General features: G+C 53.7%; 2 protein-coding genes across 2 annotated transcripts; one reads left to right on the forward strand and one right to left on the reverse strand.

The window, feature by feature from the left end:
- The first annotated feature begins 338 nt into the window (after positions 1 to 338).
- On the forward strand, positions 339 to 5,394 carry B0T23DRAFT_454049 (SAICAR synthase-like protein). The gene is made up of 2 exons (XM_062841196.1): positions 339 to 2,783; positions 2,853 to 5,394. The coding sequence occupies exons 1-2, from the start codon at positions 493 to 495 to the stop codon at positions 4,897 to 4,899; spliced, it is 4,338 nt and encodes a 1,445-aa protein (XP_062691382.1). The 5' UTR covers positions 339 to 492; the 3' UTR covers positions 4,900 to 5,394.
- Positions 5,395 to 7,135: 1,741 nt separating this feature from the next.
- Positions 7,136 to 14,315, reverse strand: B0T23DRAFT_413031 (uncharacterized protein). The gene is made up of 4 exons (XM_062839504.1): positions 10,858 to 14,315; positions 10,239 to 10,821; positions 7,938 to 10,085; positions 7,136 to 7,838 (listed from the first exon to the last, which is right to left on the reverse strand). Exons 1-4 carry the CDS (start codon positions 14,203 to 14,205, stop codon positions 7,318 to 7,320), a joined length of 6,600 nt encoding a protein of 2,199 aa, XP_062691383.1. The 5' UTR covers positions 14,206 to 14,315; the 3' UTR covers positions 7,136 to 7,317.
- Between the last annotated feature and the right edge of the window lie 246 nt (positions 14,316 to 14,561).

Below are 14,561 nucleotides of genomic sequence, written 5' to 3' on the forward strand. Positions count from 1 at the left end.
TACTATTTATTTCCTTGCTTGCCCAATTACAAACACCCCTGATCGGGCTGAAAGTAGAAGACAGCTCAAGAGACGGTGCGTGACCATGACCATTTGAACTTTTCCAACTGTTAACGAGGTACGTACATGACTGTTACCGTACTAGCTAGTGCTACACTGTACTTGGCGGGCCAAGGGCGCAACTGAAGGAACCTCGAGACGAAGAAGAATCGATGGAAAGCGGGGCGCGGCATTGGCATATCCTCCTAATGCGCACTGTCTCCACACACGGCCCTCTTTCAGCGACTGAGATGGCGGGTTCAGTTCCCTACCGCTGCCACTCAAAACCTCCCCCAAAACACTACACTACACCAATACTCCCGTCTAGATTCGACACCCACACAAACCAACATCACCACTACCCACCGGCGACAGATCGACTGCCCCAACAATCCCGCATCCATTTCCTGTACTTCCATTCCTGTATCTGCGCAGCTGTCAGATGTCCTCCCCATGTCGAACTCGCATTCGACCAACCATGATGCCGCCGCCGCCGCCGCTCCCGTTGCTGCTTCGGTGAGCCCTGCTCGGCTTGCTGCTGCTGCTGGTCAAGATGCTTCAAGCTTCTCCGACATCACTTGTCCATCTGCCGAGTCCTCTCCCTGCCGTCTGGTACCCCCAGTCGAACCCCCAGAACCAGACCAGGAACATGGCATCATCGTCTCGGCGCCGTGCCTGTCCCCGGGTCCTCCACCACCACCAGCAGACGGACACCAGTTAGGACATTGTGGTGCTCCTCCTCCCGCTTCTGCTGCTGCTGCTGCTGCTGCCGTCCCCACTCCCACTACCCCCCTGGTCACCACAGATAATACCATAGATCGTACCGTTGCACATGCCGCTGCTGCTGCTGCAGACCCGATCAAATACCACCGCGGCCCTGCTGCTTATCTCCAGAGACACCCCTCCGGTCCTGGCGCTTCCTTGCTGACCCAGGCTTTTGCTACAGCTCGTGGCACAAATCATAACAATCCCCATCAACAACAACAACAACAACAACAACCACCACCACTAGCTGATAACACTCTTCAACCTCAACCTCAAGTCGTCTCCTCGTCTCATCTTCTGTCCGCCGTTCCGTCTGAAAGTCATACCAGACCACCACCACCACCACAAGACCACCGTTATAGCCAAGACGAAGAAGAAGACGCCCTGACCCCGAGAGCCGGCTCTCCTCGCAACTCCATCTTTCACAAGACACAACACACCATGGCCTCCATGACTGCTACCGTCACGTCGACCGCCACCATGACGGGCCCTCCATTGGGTAACGCCATCGAGCTCGATTTGCGTCAGGTCAACTCCATGCTCAAGGGACACCGCGAATACCTCACAAAGAATAAGGGCCGGGCAAGGTCTCCAGAACGGCTCGAGTCTACAGATACTGATAATAGCACCCATCCCGTCATCTCCACCAAGCTTTCAGAATCCCCTACCGCTCTGAATAACAGCAACAACAACCATGACGGAGCCGCTGACAACGGTGACAATGCTATTCCCAGACTGCGCAAGGATCAACGAGCACAGACGGTTCCCGAAAAGGCTTGGTCCATCGGCGTGGGAGAGTTGACCGACGACCAGGACGGCCAGGTCGAAAAGTCCATTACCGAGGTCCTGGCCGGCGTCGAGCCCAATGCCCGCAGCCGCAAGGCCAGCCACAGTTTGCGCTTCTTCAAGGAGGGTCTGCCTGATGAAAAGTCCAAGAAGAAGGACGCCAAGCGAGAGAGGCTCGCTTCCACCGCCGAGGAGGCTGAGGAGACCGAGACAGAGGGTGAAGGGAAGCCACGGGCCCCTACTGCTGTGCCTGCATCTACATCAGAGGTCACACAGTTACCCGAAACTGACGAACCAAGCCAGGCTCGCTCTATTCCCTTGCTGACTCCAGAATCCCCGACCGGCAGCAACACCGCTCCAGACTATTTCTTATCCAAGCCGCTTGAGGAGCCGGCCCAGCCAGAGCAACAGCCTCCTGCTACCCCGGGTCGCGAGCATACGAGTGCACTACAAGATACTGCTGCAGCTGTTGGCAAAAGTTCTCCGTCGTTGGATCGCAAGCCAGAGCCTCGGCGCAAGTCGGATGCTAGCATTGAAGGTGGATCGCATACAGAGGAGGGCGAAGAGTCTGGGGAGGAAAAGATTTCGTCGGCCGTGTTCCTACCACATCAGGGCCCCGAGGAGGCCGAGGAGGAGCACTCCGACGTGCCTGGCGCCGCTTCTTCCCGAACTGCGCTTCCCTCCAGAACACACTCACGGGCTGAAGATTTCCATTCGTGGCTTGTGAAAGCGGGTGAGCCTGAGGTCGAATGTCTAGACGAGTGTCCTGACGTTGAAAAGACCCATCGGCTTGCCAAGCCTGCTGCCGACAGCGCTGCTACTGTTCCTTTTGTAGGTTCTCAGATAGACACTGGCAAAGTCAATGAACCTGCCGTTGCGGACGAGATTGAAACTGGTGTCCCTCCACCACAGAAGCCATTCCAGTCCATTGCGCATCATGCTCGTCATCATCATCATCATCATCACCACCACCGTCATCCCGAAGATGTCGTCCATGACCACCAAGGGGAGACCAAAGAAGAGCAGCCCCTAGATGCAATTGAACTGATCCCTTACAAACACCAAGTCGGAGGGCACACCACTCTCTGGCGCTTTTCTCGGCGGGCCGTCTGTAAACAGTTGAACAACCGAGAAAATGAATTCTATGAAAAAATTGAACGATACCATCGCGACTTGTTGGCTTTTTTGCCAAGGTATGTTGTCGTCCCATGCATATCATGTATAGCCGTACGATCCCATGACTAACCCTGTTGTTGCTGCAGATATATTGGTGTCTTGAACGTTACCTTCCAAAAGAAGCCTCGCCGAAAGTCGGTGCACAAGAAAGACGAGGCGGCTGCTGCGCTGGAAGCCCCTGCAGCGGGCGAAAACGAAGCTACAAGCTCCGGTGCCAAAGGGGATGAAGCAGCACCAACAACAAACGGTGCCCAGCCGGCGCAGCTTGAGCAGCGCATGATTAGCCAGTCGCTGCAGCAACCGCTGGGTCAGATCCCTACCGTCACCTTTGTTGACAACCAACATATTCTCCCTCGGAGCCTGATTCAACCAGCGTTGGCGTCGTCAAGCTCTTTCACTCGCTTACGGAGTGCCTCCTCGGCTTCTCTCCATGGGCGTAGGATCCTCAACGGACAATGTGCTGAGAACCCCAGCCACATGTTGCGACCAAGGCTGGAGGATCGGCATGCTAACAGCTGGGGAGCCACCATGGTGAATAAGCGGCTGCGCAATGAGGTGTTCAACGACGCCTTCCTCAAGCAGCCCGTTGCTGTTCACCGTCATAAGAAGGGTCACCAGAGGCCCTTTTCCCGGCGAAGTCTGCAACCAGTCCTCCGCCACACCGAGTCGGATCCGAACCTGGATGTCGCTCAAGATGCCAAGCCGCGGGCTAGCAGTGCTGGTGAGGAGTCGCGCCTCAAGCCCTGCGACCTGGTACGAAGCGAGGAGAACCTAGCCACCCGACCGCGCAGCTTCAGGGAAGAAGGAGTGGAAGACGACGGCCCTAAGGACGTGACGGGGACTAGTGCTCCTGAGCCAGAGATCCTGAAGGATGCGTCGCCCGCCCAGCCAAAGAAGAAGCGTCGGTACTCGGGGACGGGACTGAGGAGAAAGCCAAAGGATGTCGAGGATTCGCGCGGCGACCTGCAGTACTTTGAGGAGGCTGACTCGGCTCCCTACAAGGCTGATAACGAGGAGCCCGTGTTTGAGTCTGGTGGCGTCCCGGACGTACCAGGAGAGGAGTCCATTGGGCCTTTGGACACTACACACAATGGTACTAATGGTACCAACGGCGTCGACACCGCCACCGCCGATGACCTCGCTCCTTCCAGCCCGCACAACGAGATCGCCAAGATCCCCCGCCCCATCAACCCCAAAGAAGCTCAGACGCAAACCGACTCCCGCGTCGAGTACTTCTTGCTGCTTGAAGACCTCACTGCCGGCATGAAGCGTCCCTGCATCATGGACCTCAAGATGGGCACCCGTCAATACGGCGTCGAAGCCTCCCCCAAGAAGCAAAAATCCCAACAAGGCAAATGCGCCAAGACCACCTCTCGCGAGCTCGGCGTGCGCGTCTGCGGTCTCCAAGTCTGGGACGTCGCCACCCAGTCCTACGTCTTCAAAGACAAGTACTACGGCCGCGACCTCAAAGCCGGCCAAGAGTTCCAAGACGCCTTGACCCGATTCCTCTACAACGGCGTCGACCGCGCCTCCATCCTGCGGCACATCCCCACCGTGCTGCACAAGCTATCAGAACTGGAAGTCATCATCAGAAGACTAAAAGGCTACCGCTTCTACGCCGCTTCGCTCCTCATGTTCTACGACGGCGAACCGCTTCCCCCTCCTGCGCCTCCCACGCCCTCCACCACCACGCACTCGGAATACGACACGGCCATGGAAGATTACTACTCGACCGACTTTGCGACGGATAACGACGACGCCGTCTCCATTAAGCATCGCATTGACAGTACTTTGAACGGCGGCAGCGGCGGCGGCGGCGGAGGCAAGAAGAAGAAAGACAAGCACGAAATCGATTTCAAAATGGCGGACTTTGCCAATTGTGTCACGGCCGAGGACTTGGCTGCCAATGGCATCGAAGGCAAGCCGTGTCCGCCTCGGTATCCGCAGGAACCGGATAACGGGTTTTTGAGGGGTCTGAGGAGTTTGCGGAGGTACTTTTTGAGGATCCAGAGGGATGTGAGGAGGGAGTTGGGGTTGGGGACGTGGAGGGCGGTGGATGAGGAGATTGAGAGGGAGATGATGGAGGATGCTGCGTATGGTGCCGAGGAGGATGAGGGGTTTGTGTCGGAGTAAGGCCAACTTACGAAAGATGCGATTACAGTGTGGAGATTATAATACAGAACGGAAAGTAATGGGAGGAGACTGGAGGGTGTCGAGTTGAGAAATGTTTGATGTACAGACTTGGCCGGCTGTTTGTTTGTTTGTTTGTTTGTTTGTTTGTTTTGTTGATTAGTTATTGGAGTATCCGGTTGGTTGGTAGATTGTTTGGTAGGGTGTTTAGGGAGTCTTCAAGTTGGGTGATTGATTGATGGAATTTATGAAAGTGCAATTGCTTGTTATGGCTGTGTTGAAAGAGTTAAGTTTGGTGTTTGTGTCTATCATAACATCCGGTTATTTTATGGATATATGGATAAAGACAGGACAAGAGTGAGCAGCAGTGAGCAGCAGTGAACAGAGCAAACCAGAACAGACCAAAACAGATAAGAACCAAGCAGAACAGAACAGAGAGACAACCCGAGATTATCATACCATGAATAAACCTCGTCACTTGTATCACTGTACCTAGGTAAATACGTAGTAGGTAATAAACGCAGTGTATTTACAACTCTATAAACTCTCATTCCAAAAATTATTCAGTGTACTACCGTATAGTCCTTCCTATAAGTGAGTGGGTATTTTACCCGTTGGCTTGTCAAAGAAAAAACTCTTGTTCTGTTTAGGTAGGTAGCCCGTATAACAAATAACCTGTCTAACCCAACGAAGTCTGAGGAAGTGATTGCAAGATAGATAGTTAGTTCCTTTCTTTCTCTTTTTTCCCTCTCTCTCTCCCCCCACCCCACCCTTCATATATAGACGTATATATAGATGTATATGTAGATGTATATATATATATACTTTTGTTTTCTTTTCTTCCCTTTATCTTCTTTAGTGATAAGTACCTACCTAGGTAGTGACAAATTTCCTTCTAACCCTCCAAGTTATTGCTGAACTGGGAGTTAGTACTACTACTACCTACGTTATTATCCAAGTCACTCAGTTGTCCAGGCTAGTCCATCAGACCAGACCAGACCAGACCAGGCTAGTCCCGCCATGACGGGATTCCTATTTGATAGATAGTTGATAAGTAGTTGACTGTAGATAGATGATAGCTCTCGAATCAGCCAACCAACCAGCCAGCCGGTTAGCTAGCTAGCTACCTAGCTTACTACCTCTACCTAGTTTCAACTGCTTGCTTGCTTGCTTGTCCGTGAATCTCGGAGACTCTCACAAACTCACTCACTCACTCACTCACTCACCTGATAAATGTGTGAGAGTGAAGAAGCTGATTGATTGATTGATTGTTTCGTACGTTGGAACTTTTGGTAAGTAAGTTGGGCGTTGGTAAGTTGGTACCTACTTTGGTACCTTGAATGTAGGTACGCTGGGACTAGATGGCAAAAAAACTACCTATTCAAGAAATTGATGGTGAGGATAAAGAGTCATTCATATAGACGAGATTCGTCTGAAGCTGAGGAGAGGAGCTGAGAAGCTGGGATAAGTAGTTGTTAATGTCTGTGGTTGTACCGTCCGTTCTTTTCGAATGAGAATGGTCCAGGGACTTTGTTCATTAGTTAAAGTAGGGTGTTACTCGATGGCGACGACTGGAGCTGTGACAAGTGTACTTGAATGTGTACTTGAAAGTGTTTGACGTGGTGGGGTGAGTGAGGTAGGTATTGTTACTGTTACTGTTACTGTTACTGTTACTGTTACTATAGCCAGGCGAACAACGGTCTCACATCCAACATGCACGGAAAGCAAACCTTGTTTCCAAGAAGACAAGGAGAAGAATCATTTCATTCCACTTCTCAATTCATTTCATTGAGCCATTCTCTCTCTCCTTCTCTCTCTCCTTCTTTCTCTAAACACCCTCACCCCTTCCCACCTATTTTTCGTTCCCTAGTTCTAGTACACACGATACCCTAGAATCATAACCATGCCATGCCATGCTATGCTTGTCATGAAGCGCCCTTTACCGACTATCTATATAGCCATAAACTTGATCCCATACTACAAGAACAAGAAACATTGAGAAGGAAAACAATGAGAAGGAAAACAATAAGAAAAAAAAAAAAACAAGAATCCATACACCGTAAACCATACCAGAAAACAAACCGTTGCTATGCACGCGTCATCATAACTCCTTGCTTGTTGAAAAGAAAACCATAATAGAAAGAACAGAGCCAGCCAACCCAGCAAAAAAAAAAAAAAAAAAAAAAAAAAAAAAAAAAGGAGAAGGAGAAGAAGAAAGAAAAAGAGAAAAACTTTTCGTAATCATGACAGTTCATGACAAACATTTCATGCATCCATCCATTTATCCATCCAGTCATCAATCAACATTCGACATTCGACAAAAGAAACCAGCGATAGCAGCCAGAAACCCCCCTCATAGAAAGCGAAACCGAACAGTGCAGCTTCACCATTCCACCCAGCAGGAAACTCTCCACTTACTCCTCAACCAGCCAACCACCTCTCCTCCCTCTCTCTCTGCATCTGTCTGAGCCTCTCTTCCATTTCCCTTTCACTTCTCTGGCTCTGGCCCTGTGTCTCTCTCTGTCCCATTTGTCCCATGAGATTTTGATTCGGAGGACACCCATTCATTCCATAACCACCACCACCACCGCTCACACCACCCATCCCGCCATTAGCGTTCATGTCCACCTCTCTTAACACCCCGCCATTCCGCCGTCCATTAACTCCATTAACTCCACGACCTCTTACATTCGACGGACTTCCATTTTGCGTCATCTGCTGCTGCTGTTGGTACGGAGACTGAGACTGAGACTGACCCTGCCCGTTGACTGGGACGCGTCCAGCCACAGGACTCATGTTCATGTTTATGCTCATACTCATGCTCTGCCTCCTCCCACCAACACCGTGACTTTGAAGGTGTCCCGGCCCTTCAGCATCACTACCCACCACTGTTGTAGGACTACCGAATCCAAAACCTACAGCTGACCCAAAGCTGGAAGCACCTGTAGGGAGGCCAGGTACGCCTCGAACATTCGGGACTCCACCGCCTCCCACCAAGTCATTCCCAGGAGCAAGGGCAAAGGCAGGGGCAGCAGCACTACCCGGAACAGGAGCCGCAATCGCATTCGCGCCCGCTGGAGTCTGCTGACCGTGACTCTGACCGTGACTCTGGCCCGGAACTGTAAACACCCCGCGAGCAACCAACGCTTTCCAGACTTCGTCCCTGAGAGAAAGGACATGATCGCGATCAAACGGGAGACCATCCACTTTCTTCAGCCTTGTACACTTCTCAGCCAGTAAATGATCATAGACCCTACGCCGCATCTTGGTCTGCAGATCAAGTCTCGACGCGTACGCTTTATCGGAAGCGAGCGTTTGCGAGGGGAGAGTCCACTGGTCTTTATTCTCGTGGTTTTCTTCCTGCTCCTGGCCACCACCATCTGCTTCTTCCTGTCCCTTCCGTGCATCCTCGTCTGCGTTGGTGGTGGGTTTGTCCTGCTTGCCGCCGAGGCTAGTGTTGCCTTTGCAGAGTTCCTGAACAGGTGAGTAAAACCCCATTACTAGTCCGTTCCCTCGCAAATCAACAGCTGTGAGGCAGGAAAAGTTGGCAAGGACGTCAACTAGCGAACTTAAATCCCTAATTCGGTTCCCGGAGATGAACAGCCGCTTTAACCGCGGTACATGTCTCAATGGCGACAGATCCTCAAGCGCATTCATGTTGAGGTTGAGAACCCTCAGGTTGGGCATCATCTGTCCGACGTCCACGGGTAATTTGGTCAGGCCGCAGTTGGCTAGTTCGAGGAGTTGCAGGTTGAGCAGATCGATGGGAGGGTTGAAACCACTCTCTTCAACGCCCTTGGGGTTGGTGGTGCTGCCTAGGTAGTTGCCAGACAAAAATAGTTTGCGGACTTCGTAGGCCCGAGAGAGGAGGTGATCGAGGTCGAGAGGTTCGGGACCTTGCTGCTCGCGGAGGGAGAGCGAGTCGAGGTGGCGAGCACGGGAGAAGCCGTGGATGCGGACGAGGCGGTTACGGTCGGCATGGAGGAGTCGTAGATGGGGGAGGTGGTGGATGGACAGATGGCTCAGACAGTTATCGTTGAGATGAAGGTACCTCAACGGACTAACGGCCTGACCGTGATCAGAAACGGGAGAGGAACCAGAGGTAAGTGCGGCCGGCGAGCCAACCTCAAACACGTCAATCTGGTTCCCTTCGAGGTTAAGCGAGCTCAAAACCGGGAGCTGGTCTAGGTTCACCACCCTCTTAATCTTGTTACCCCTCAAGTCCAACTCGGTAAGATGCACCAGCCTCGCCCCATCAAAGTCCACCTCCTCAATGCAATTCCCTCGCGCCCTCAACACCTGCAACCCATCATGAAACTTGATCCCCTCCAAGCTCTCCAAACGGTTATTGTCCACCCTCAACTCCCTCAGATGCACCAACTGCTTGAACGGATTCAGGCTCGTCAATCGGTTGTTGGAGATATCCACATACTGCAGGTTGGTCAAGTGTCCCCACGCCGTCAGGCTTGACAGCTGATTGTTGGTCATCTTGAGGAAGCGAGTAGTGGACGGAGCGCCGGTGAGGTTCCTAATCTCGTTGTGGCTGGCGTCTAGGGATTCGAGACGGCCACAGAACTCATCGAGAGCATGCAGGGATTCCAAACGCTTGTGCGCAAGGCAGAGGTTGCGCATATCTTCCCAGTAGGGCTCAAAGGGCTCGACTTCGGTGAGCTTGGCGACGAGGTCACGGGTAGACATGGACATAGAGCGGCCACGGGAGTGGTGGTCGCCGGTGACGAGGTGGTGGTTGCCAATAACGTAACTTGCTTCAAGAGCCAATGACGACTCGTCGGGAGGGTGGATGGTGAAGTCCGATAGGGGGCTGAGAGAGAAGGTGCCGACATACTGGCCGATGATGTGAGCCGGGTCAGCGCCGGACATGGAGCATGGTCGTAGATGGTGAGCGGGTGTTGCCACCAGGAAGGAAATGCTGTTGTGTTGTTGGGCTTCGTGGTCGTCTTGGTTGACCATTGATGTATCAGCAGCAACGATGCTGAGTTCCATACCCTGAGGTTGTGGCGATAATAACGGCGGCTGGCCATGACCATGAAATGGGAAGCTGTTCTTATTAGCATTACTGGATTCTTCATCATGCTCGTCAATCCGTGAAACAGGTCTTGCCATGTACGTCTGGCCTTTGACGGACAAGTGACGCGGCGGACCTCGTGAACGGCTGCGTGACCTAGACGCTGAACCAGACACAACGTCGTTCCTGAGCTTGGAGACGGCTCCGCGGCCTCGGGGTTGCGGGTGCTGCTGTTGTTGCTGTTTGGTGTAACCTCTGGGCGGCAGAGGTGGCAGGCTACGCTTGCGCTGCTGCTGCTTGTTGTTGCCCTCCCCACCTGTTGTTAGTCCTAGCGCGCTCGGGGCGTCGGCATCGGAGTCAACGTCGTCTGCTACTTCCTGGATGTCCTGGATAATAGACGCAATAGGTGATGAGAAACTGATCGTGAGACGTCTGGGCCGGGCTGCTTGTGGGATGTTGCTTACTCGGTCCTCGTATATCCCAATTTCATGTTCGACATCGACTCCTGTGCTGCTTGTACCTGTGCCCGCCGCCGTGGTTGGTGACTGCAACGAGGGCTTTGCGTCGCGCTGTTCGTCAGTTCTGGCTGGCTTGTTTTTCTTGCCAGGGTTCGACGTGTCAGAGTCTTTGCGACTCCCGGTTGGCTGCCACTGCGGTTCCGAGTTAAGGAAATCGTCATCGCCAAAAGGTGCCGCGACATCCGATGCTTGGTCCAGGTCGACATCATCCTGCTCGTGCTCGTGCTCCTGCCCCCGCTGGTTGGTCGTGAGCCGCAACTTTTCCAATTCCTCCGTGATGTCCACGGTGAGATCGGGAATGTCAGCGAACGGGTCATCTTCGCTCACCTCCGAGGCAATGAAACTATTTTGTCTGCTGCCCATGAACCCGTTAGATGGACGCTTCCTGACCCACACATTTCTTTCCCTGTCCAGCACCATGTTGCCGACTCGGTCTGGAATAAGATGCAGTACACTTTCCGGCGCAATCGTCTTTCTACTATCGGAGCCCTTGGACGAGGTGGTGTGAGATGACCGTCCCGTGTAGTTATCAGACTCGGACTGGGTATGCCTTCCATCCTCAACGTTTTCATGCGACAGCTTGGTCTTGAGCGCTGGGTTCCAGGAGATGCGAATGTTTGGCGGGTCGCTGATGACACCGTCTTCCCTAAAGTTGGGCAACACAGGTCCACCCTTCTTGCCTGCATGATGCTTTTCATCCTGCCGTACAGTACCAAAGCCTTGCCGGTGCAGGGCAGCCGAACGCAGAGACGAGCCCATGATGTCGCCCATATCGCTTGCTTCCTCATACTGTTTGAGACGCTCTGCAAGGACGGGATCTTCCTGCTTGGTTGGTCTGCGCGTCAAAGGCGGGCGTCCCTCGCGGCTGGGCGGACGCAGGAACGATTCCTGAGTGGACTCCTCATAGGAGCTTTCCCCATCTGCATCATGGCGAGAATCATACTCATCCGACTCCTCAACACTAGTTAGACCGCTGGCGGCATTCTTGCGAATCATGGCCATGATCTTGTTGGCTTCGATGAGGAAATCCTCGGTTTTGATGGAAGGTTTGCGGTCGGTGTTCATTGCCGACCCTGGTCCGCCATGTTTCTTGGGCGTGCGGCCCTTAGAAGACGCCTTGGATGACGGCCTAGTAGGACGACTGGATGGCTTTGTGATGAGCTCCGTTAAAGGCGGCCTTCCCTTCTTTCCGTCCTTCTGAAGAGACGATCTCTGGAGAGGTGTCGGCGTGCGTGGTCTCGGCACATCTTTGCCCGAGGGCGTACCAGGCTCAACCTGTTCGCGATGTTTTTCAGCGTGTACTTCTTTGCGCCGCTTCTCGATAGCAGCCTGTATCTGTTGGTACGACAGCTTCATGGACTGCGTTTCCGGAGAGGGAGAGATATCTTGCAGTCCAAATTCGATGTCCGACTCATGCAGAGTCCTACGTCGTTTAGGGGTCGGATCCTTTGACGGAGAAGTGCGCGGCCGCTTGAACTCGGGGGCTGGGTCTGATCGTCGCTTGCTTGGCGTTGCAAACGTAGCGGGGATATGGGTGAAAGCATGACGTTTCTTATGCGCCATGCTTGACCCCATCCTAGAATGTCGCTTCGATGAACCCGAGTCAGCGGGCTTTTGGCGCTTCCTACGCACCGAAGAGTTGCTCGCATCAGCGTCGTCGCCGGCGTCGGCTTCAGAGCGCGAAGAAGGACGGCTGAAGTCGACGACAGGGATCCGGGGTTCTGGCTGAGAATCGTCATTTGGACCCTGGTTTTCCTTGTCACCCTCAATGCCGGATGCGCCAACCGACTGGTACGAGAAATCGTCCTGAAACTCGTATCCATCCAAGACCCCAGCTCCAAATTGGTTGACTGCAACCGAGGCCTTGCGTTGACCCGTCTCCTGTCCTCGACGCGTGTGGGTCTTGGGTGGTGATAAATAGCCTCCAGAGTCCATGTAGGAAACGTGTACTGGAGACTCATCTCCAGTTTGCTGTCCAGAAGAAGCCTGTTCACCCGGGGTGTCGTCGTGATATTGACTGAGTCGTCTTTGCAGAATCTCGCTGGTAAAGGTATCGTAGGGCTGGAAGAGCTTCAAAGGGCTGCCGGCCCCTTGCTGTGAAGATGGTACGCGCTTCGTGGATACGCTGAGATTAGGGATTCGGGGAACTGCAGGTCTGGTGCGGGGAGAAATTTCGTCGGAGATGTGGCCAGAGACCTGTGCAGGAACGTGCTCGTAGTCATCCCAGTTCTCGATCTTGACCGAGGGAAAGCGCTTGGGGGTGCTAGCTTGAAGAGACTCCTCTGGATTGAGATCCGAGATATCGTTCAATGCTGAGCTCAACATGTGGTTCTGGAATGATCCGTCGGCAGATCGGCCACCTCTTCTGACGTTGATGTAGCTTCCCAGCTTTTCGTAGTCCTTGGAGGTGTTGCTAGTGTCGCCTGCCTTGTTGTCGCTTCTTGACGAACCACCCGTCTCGGCAGCCTCAGCCTCGCTCTTTCCAGACTCGCTCTTCCCCGAGACACTACCTCCGGAATCGCTCTTGCCAGAACGGGCCATGCGCAACTGATTCTTTCTAAGAGTTTCAAGGCGGTATCGGAGCTCGTCTGGGGAAATATCCGGCACAAAACTCGAGTTGCCCTCGCCCTCGTCGTGCATAGTGAGTAGGATCGGGCTGAAATCCTCATGGCGCAAGACGCTCTGGCCGCTTGCCTGACGCGATCCAGCGCTGAGGTTTCCAAGATGGGACGAGGCGGAGGTGGATGGTGTGCCTGACCGGACCTTGGGGTAGGTCTGTTGCTGGCTAGTAGAGGCGCGGAAACTGGACTCGGATCCTTGACTGGGGTCAGTGGAATCGGTAGCCCGTCGGTACCGTATTTCTGGTATTGTGCGCCGTTGTTGCTCTTGTTGTTCCTCTTCGACTTCCTCCTCTTGCTCCTTAGGTATTGGGGGAAGCGATTGGAAAGACTCATCCACATGTATCTCGACGGTTGAAGGGTCCCGTTCTCTGCCCAGAAAGGGCGGGCTCGAAGGCAACGTAATTTCGACATGGGATTCGGCTTGCGACTCGTACTGGGATTCGAAACCTCGGCCGTTTCGCGTATCCGCATTCGTATGGGTGTCCGCCGCATTCATGTTCGACGCAGCTGGAGGAGGTGGTGGTGGTGGTGGTGGTGGCTTGAAGATGGATTCGAGGATTGCACCAGCCGAAGTAAACAAGTCGGGTGCTTCGCCATAATCAAGCTCTCGGTATACCAAACGTCTCTTCCACTCTGGAGTATCCTGTTTCCTCCCTGGCGAGCCATTCACTTCCTTGCGATTAACAGTGTTGTGGATGACGGAGCCGGCAGACTGGACGGATTCGGCTACGGAGGCGGTGCGACTTCGGGCGTCAATGGCTCGTTGGCGGTCGCGAACTCTATCGCCGAGGGACTTGGTCGAGCCACGGCGCGATGCAGGGTTGGAAGCGGTGTTGCTGTTGCGGCGATCATCGGGTAGGATGCTGTTGTTGGCACTCGTTCGACTCGAATTCGGTCTAGGGATTCGGCTCGGAGGGGTCTTTGGAGGTTTTTTCCTGCTTTGGGAAGTCGCGGAGTCTGCTTGGGATAAATTGCGACTGTGAGCGGTGGCGGGTCGAGATTGGGATTGCGACTGCGACTGCGACTGCGACTGTGACCGCTGATGGCTGTCCAGCTTCTTTGCAAACTGGGACGCGTCCGAGGCTAGAGAGCCAGGCTGGGAGGGCCAGTCCTCCGAGAGGGAGTCGAGCCAAGCATGCCCCATCCTGGGCGGTTTGTCGGATGGTCGGATGCCAGTTTGGGAAGCAAATCCTGGAAATGGAAACGGGGGAAAACGAAACGGGTTGTCGGAACACGAGACGAGTTGGGAAGTTGGTGGGTGGGTGCGCAACGCAATCGGCGGAGAGTATGGTAGGTGGTGCGTGTGTGTGTGTGTGTGTGTGTGTGTGCTGGGCGTAGTGGTAAAATGTGGATGGACTGTGACAACGCTGCTATGACGGGACGGGACCTAGTAGCCTGTGACGAAAGCTCTGGGATCGGTGACTGGATGGAATAATCGCAGTGGGCGGAAGGGTGGATTCTTCTTCCCGAGAGTGGCCCAGAGAAATTCAAGAATCTGTT

The sequence above is a fragment of the Neurospora hispaniola genome (assembly GCF_033458365.1).
Source record: "Neurospora hispaniola strain FGSC 10403 chromosome Unknown B0T23scaffold_5, whole genome shotgun sequence".
Taxonomy (NCBI): domain Eukaryota; kingdom Fungi; phylum Ascomycota; class Sordariomycetes; order Sordariales; family Sordariaceae; genus Neurospora; species Neurospora hispaniola.

What these genes read in the sequence shown, in the direction of transcription:
- B0T23DRAFT_454049 (XM_062841196.1), top strand. Translation starts at nt 493, where the DNA reads ATGTCGAACTCGCATTCGACCAACCATGATGCCGCCGCCGCCGCCGCT. An exon ending in TTGTTGGCTTTTTTGCCAAG is followed by an intron (nt 2,784 to 2,852) that starts GTATGTTGTCGT and finishes TTGTTGCTGCAG; the next exon opens with ATATATTGGTGTCTTGAACG.
- B0T23DRAFT_413031 (XM_062839504.1), bottom strand. Translation starts at nt 14,205, where the DNA reads ATGGGGCATGCTTGGCTCGACTCCCTCTCGGAGGACTGGCCCTCCCAG. An exon ending in CGCGCTAGGACTAACAACAG is followed by an intron (nt 10,086 to 10,238) that starts GTGGGGAGGGCA and finishes TGTCTGGTTCAG; the next exon opens with CGTCTAGGTCACGCAGCCGT. An exon ending in GATTGCGGCTCCTGTTCCGG is followed by an intron (nt 7,839 to 7,937) that starts GTAGTGCTGCTG and finishes GCCTCCCTACAG; the next exon opens with GTGCTTCCAGCTTTGGGTCA.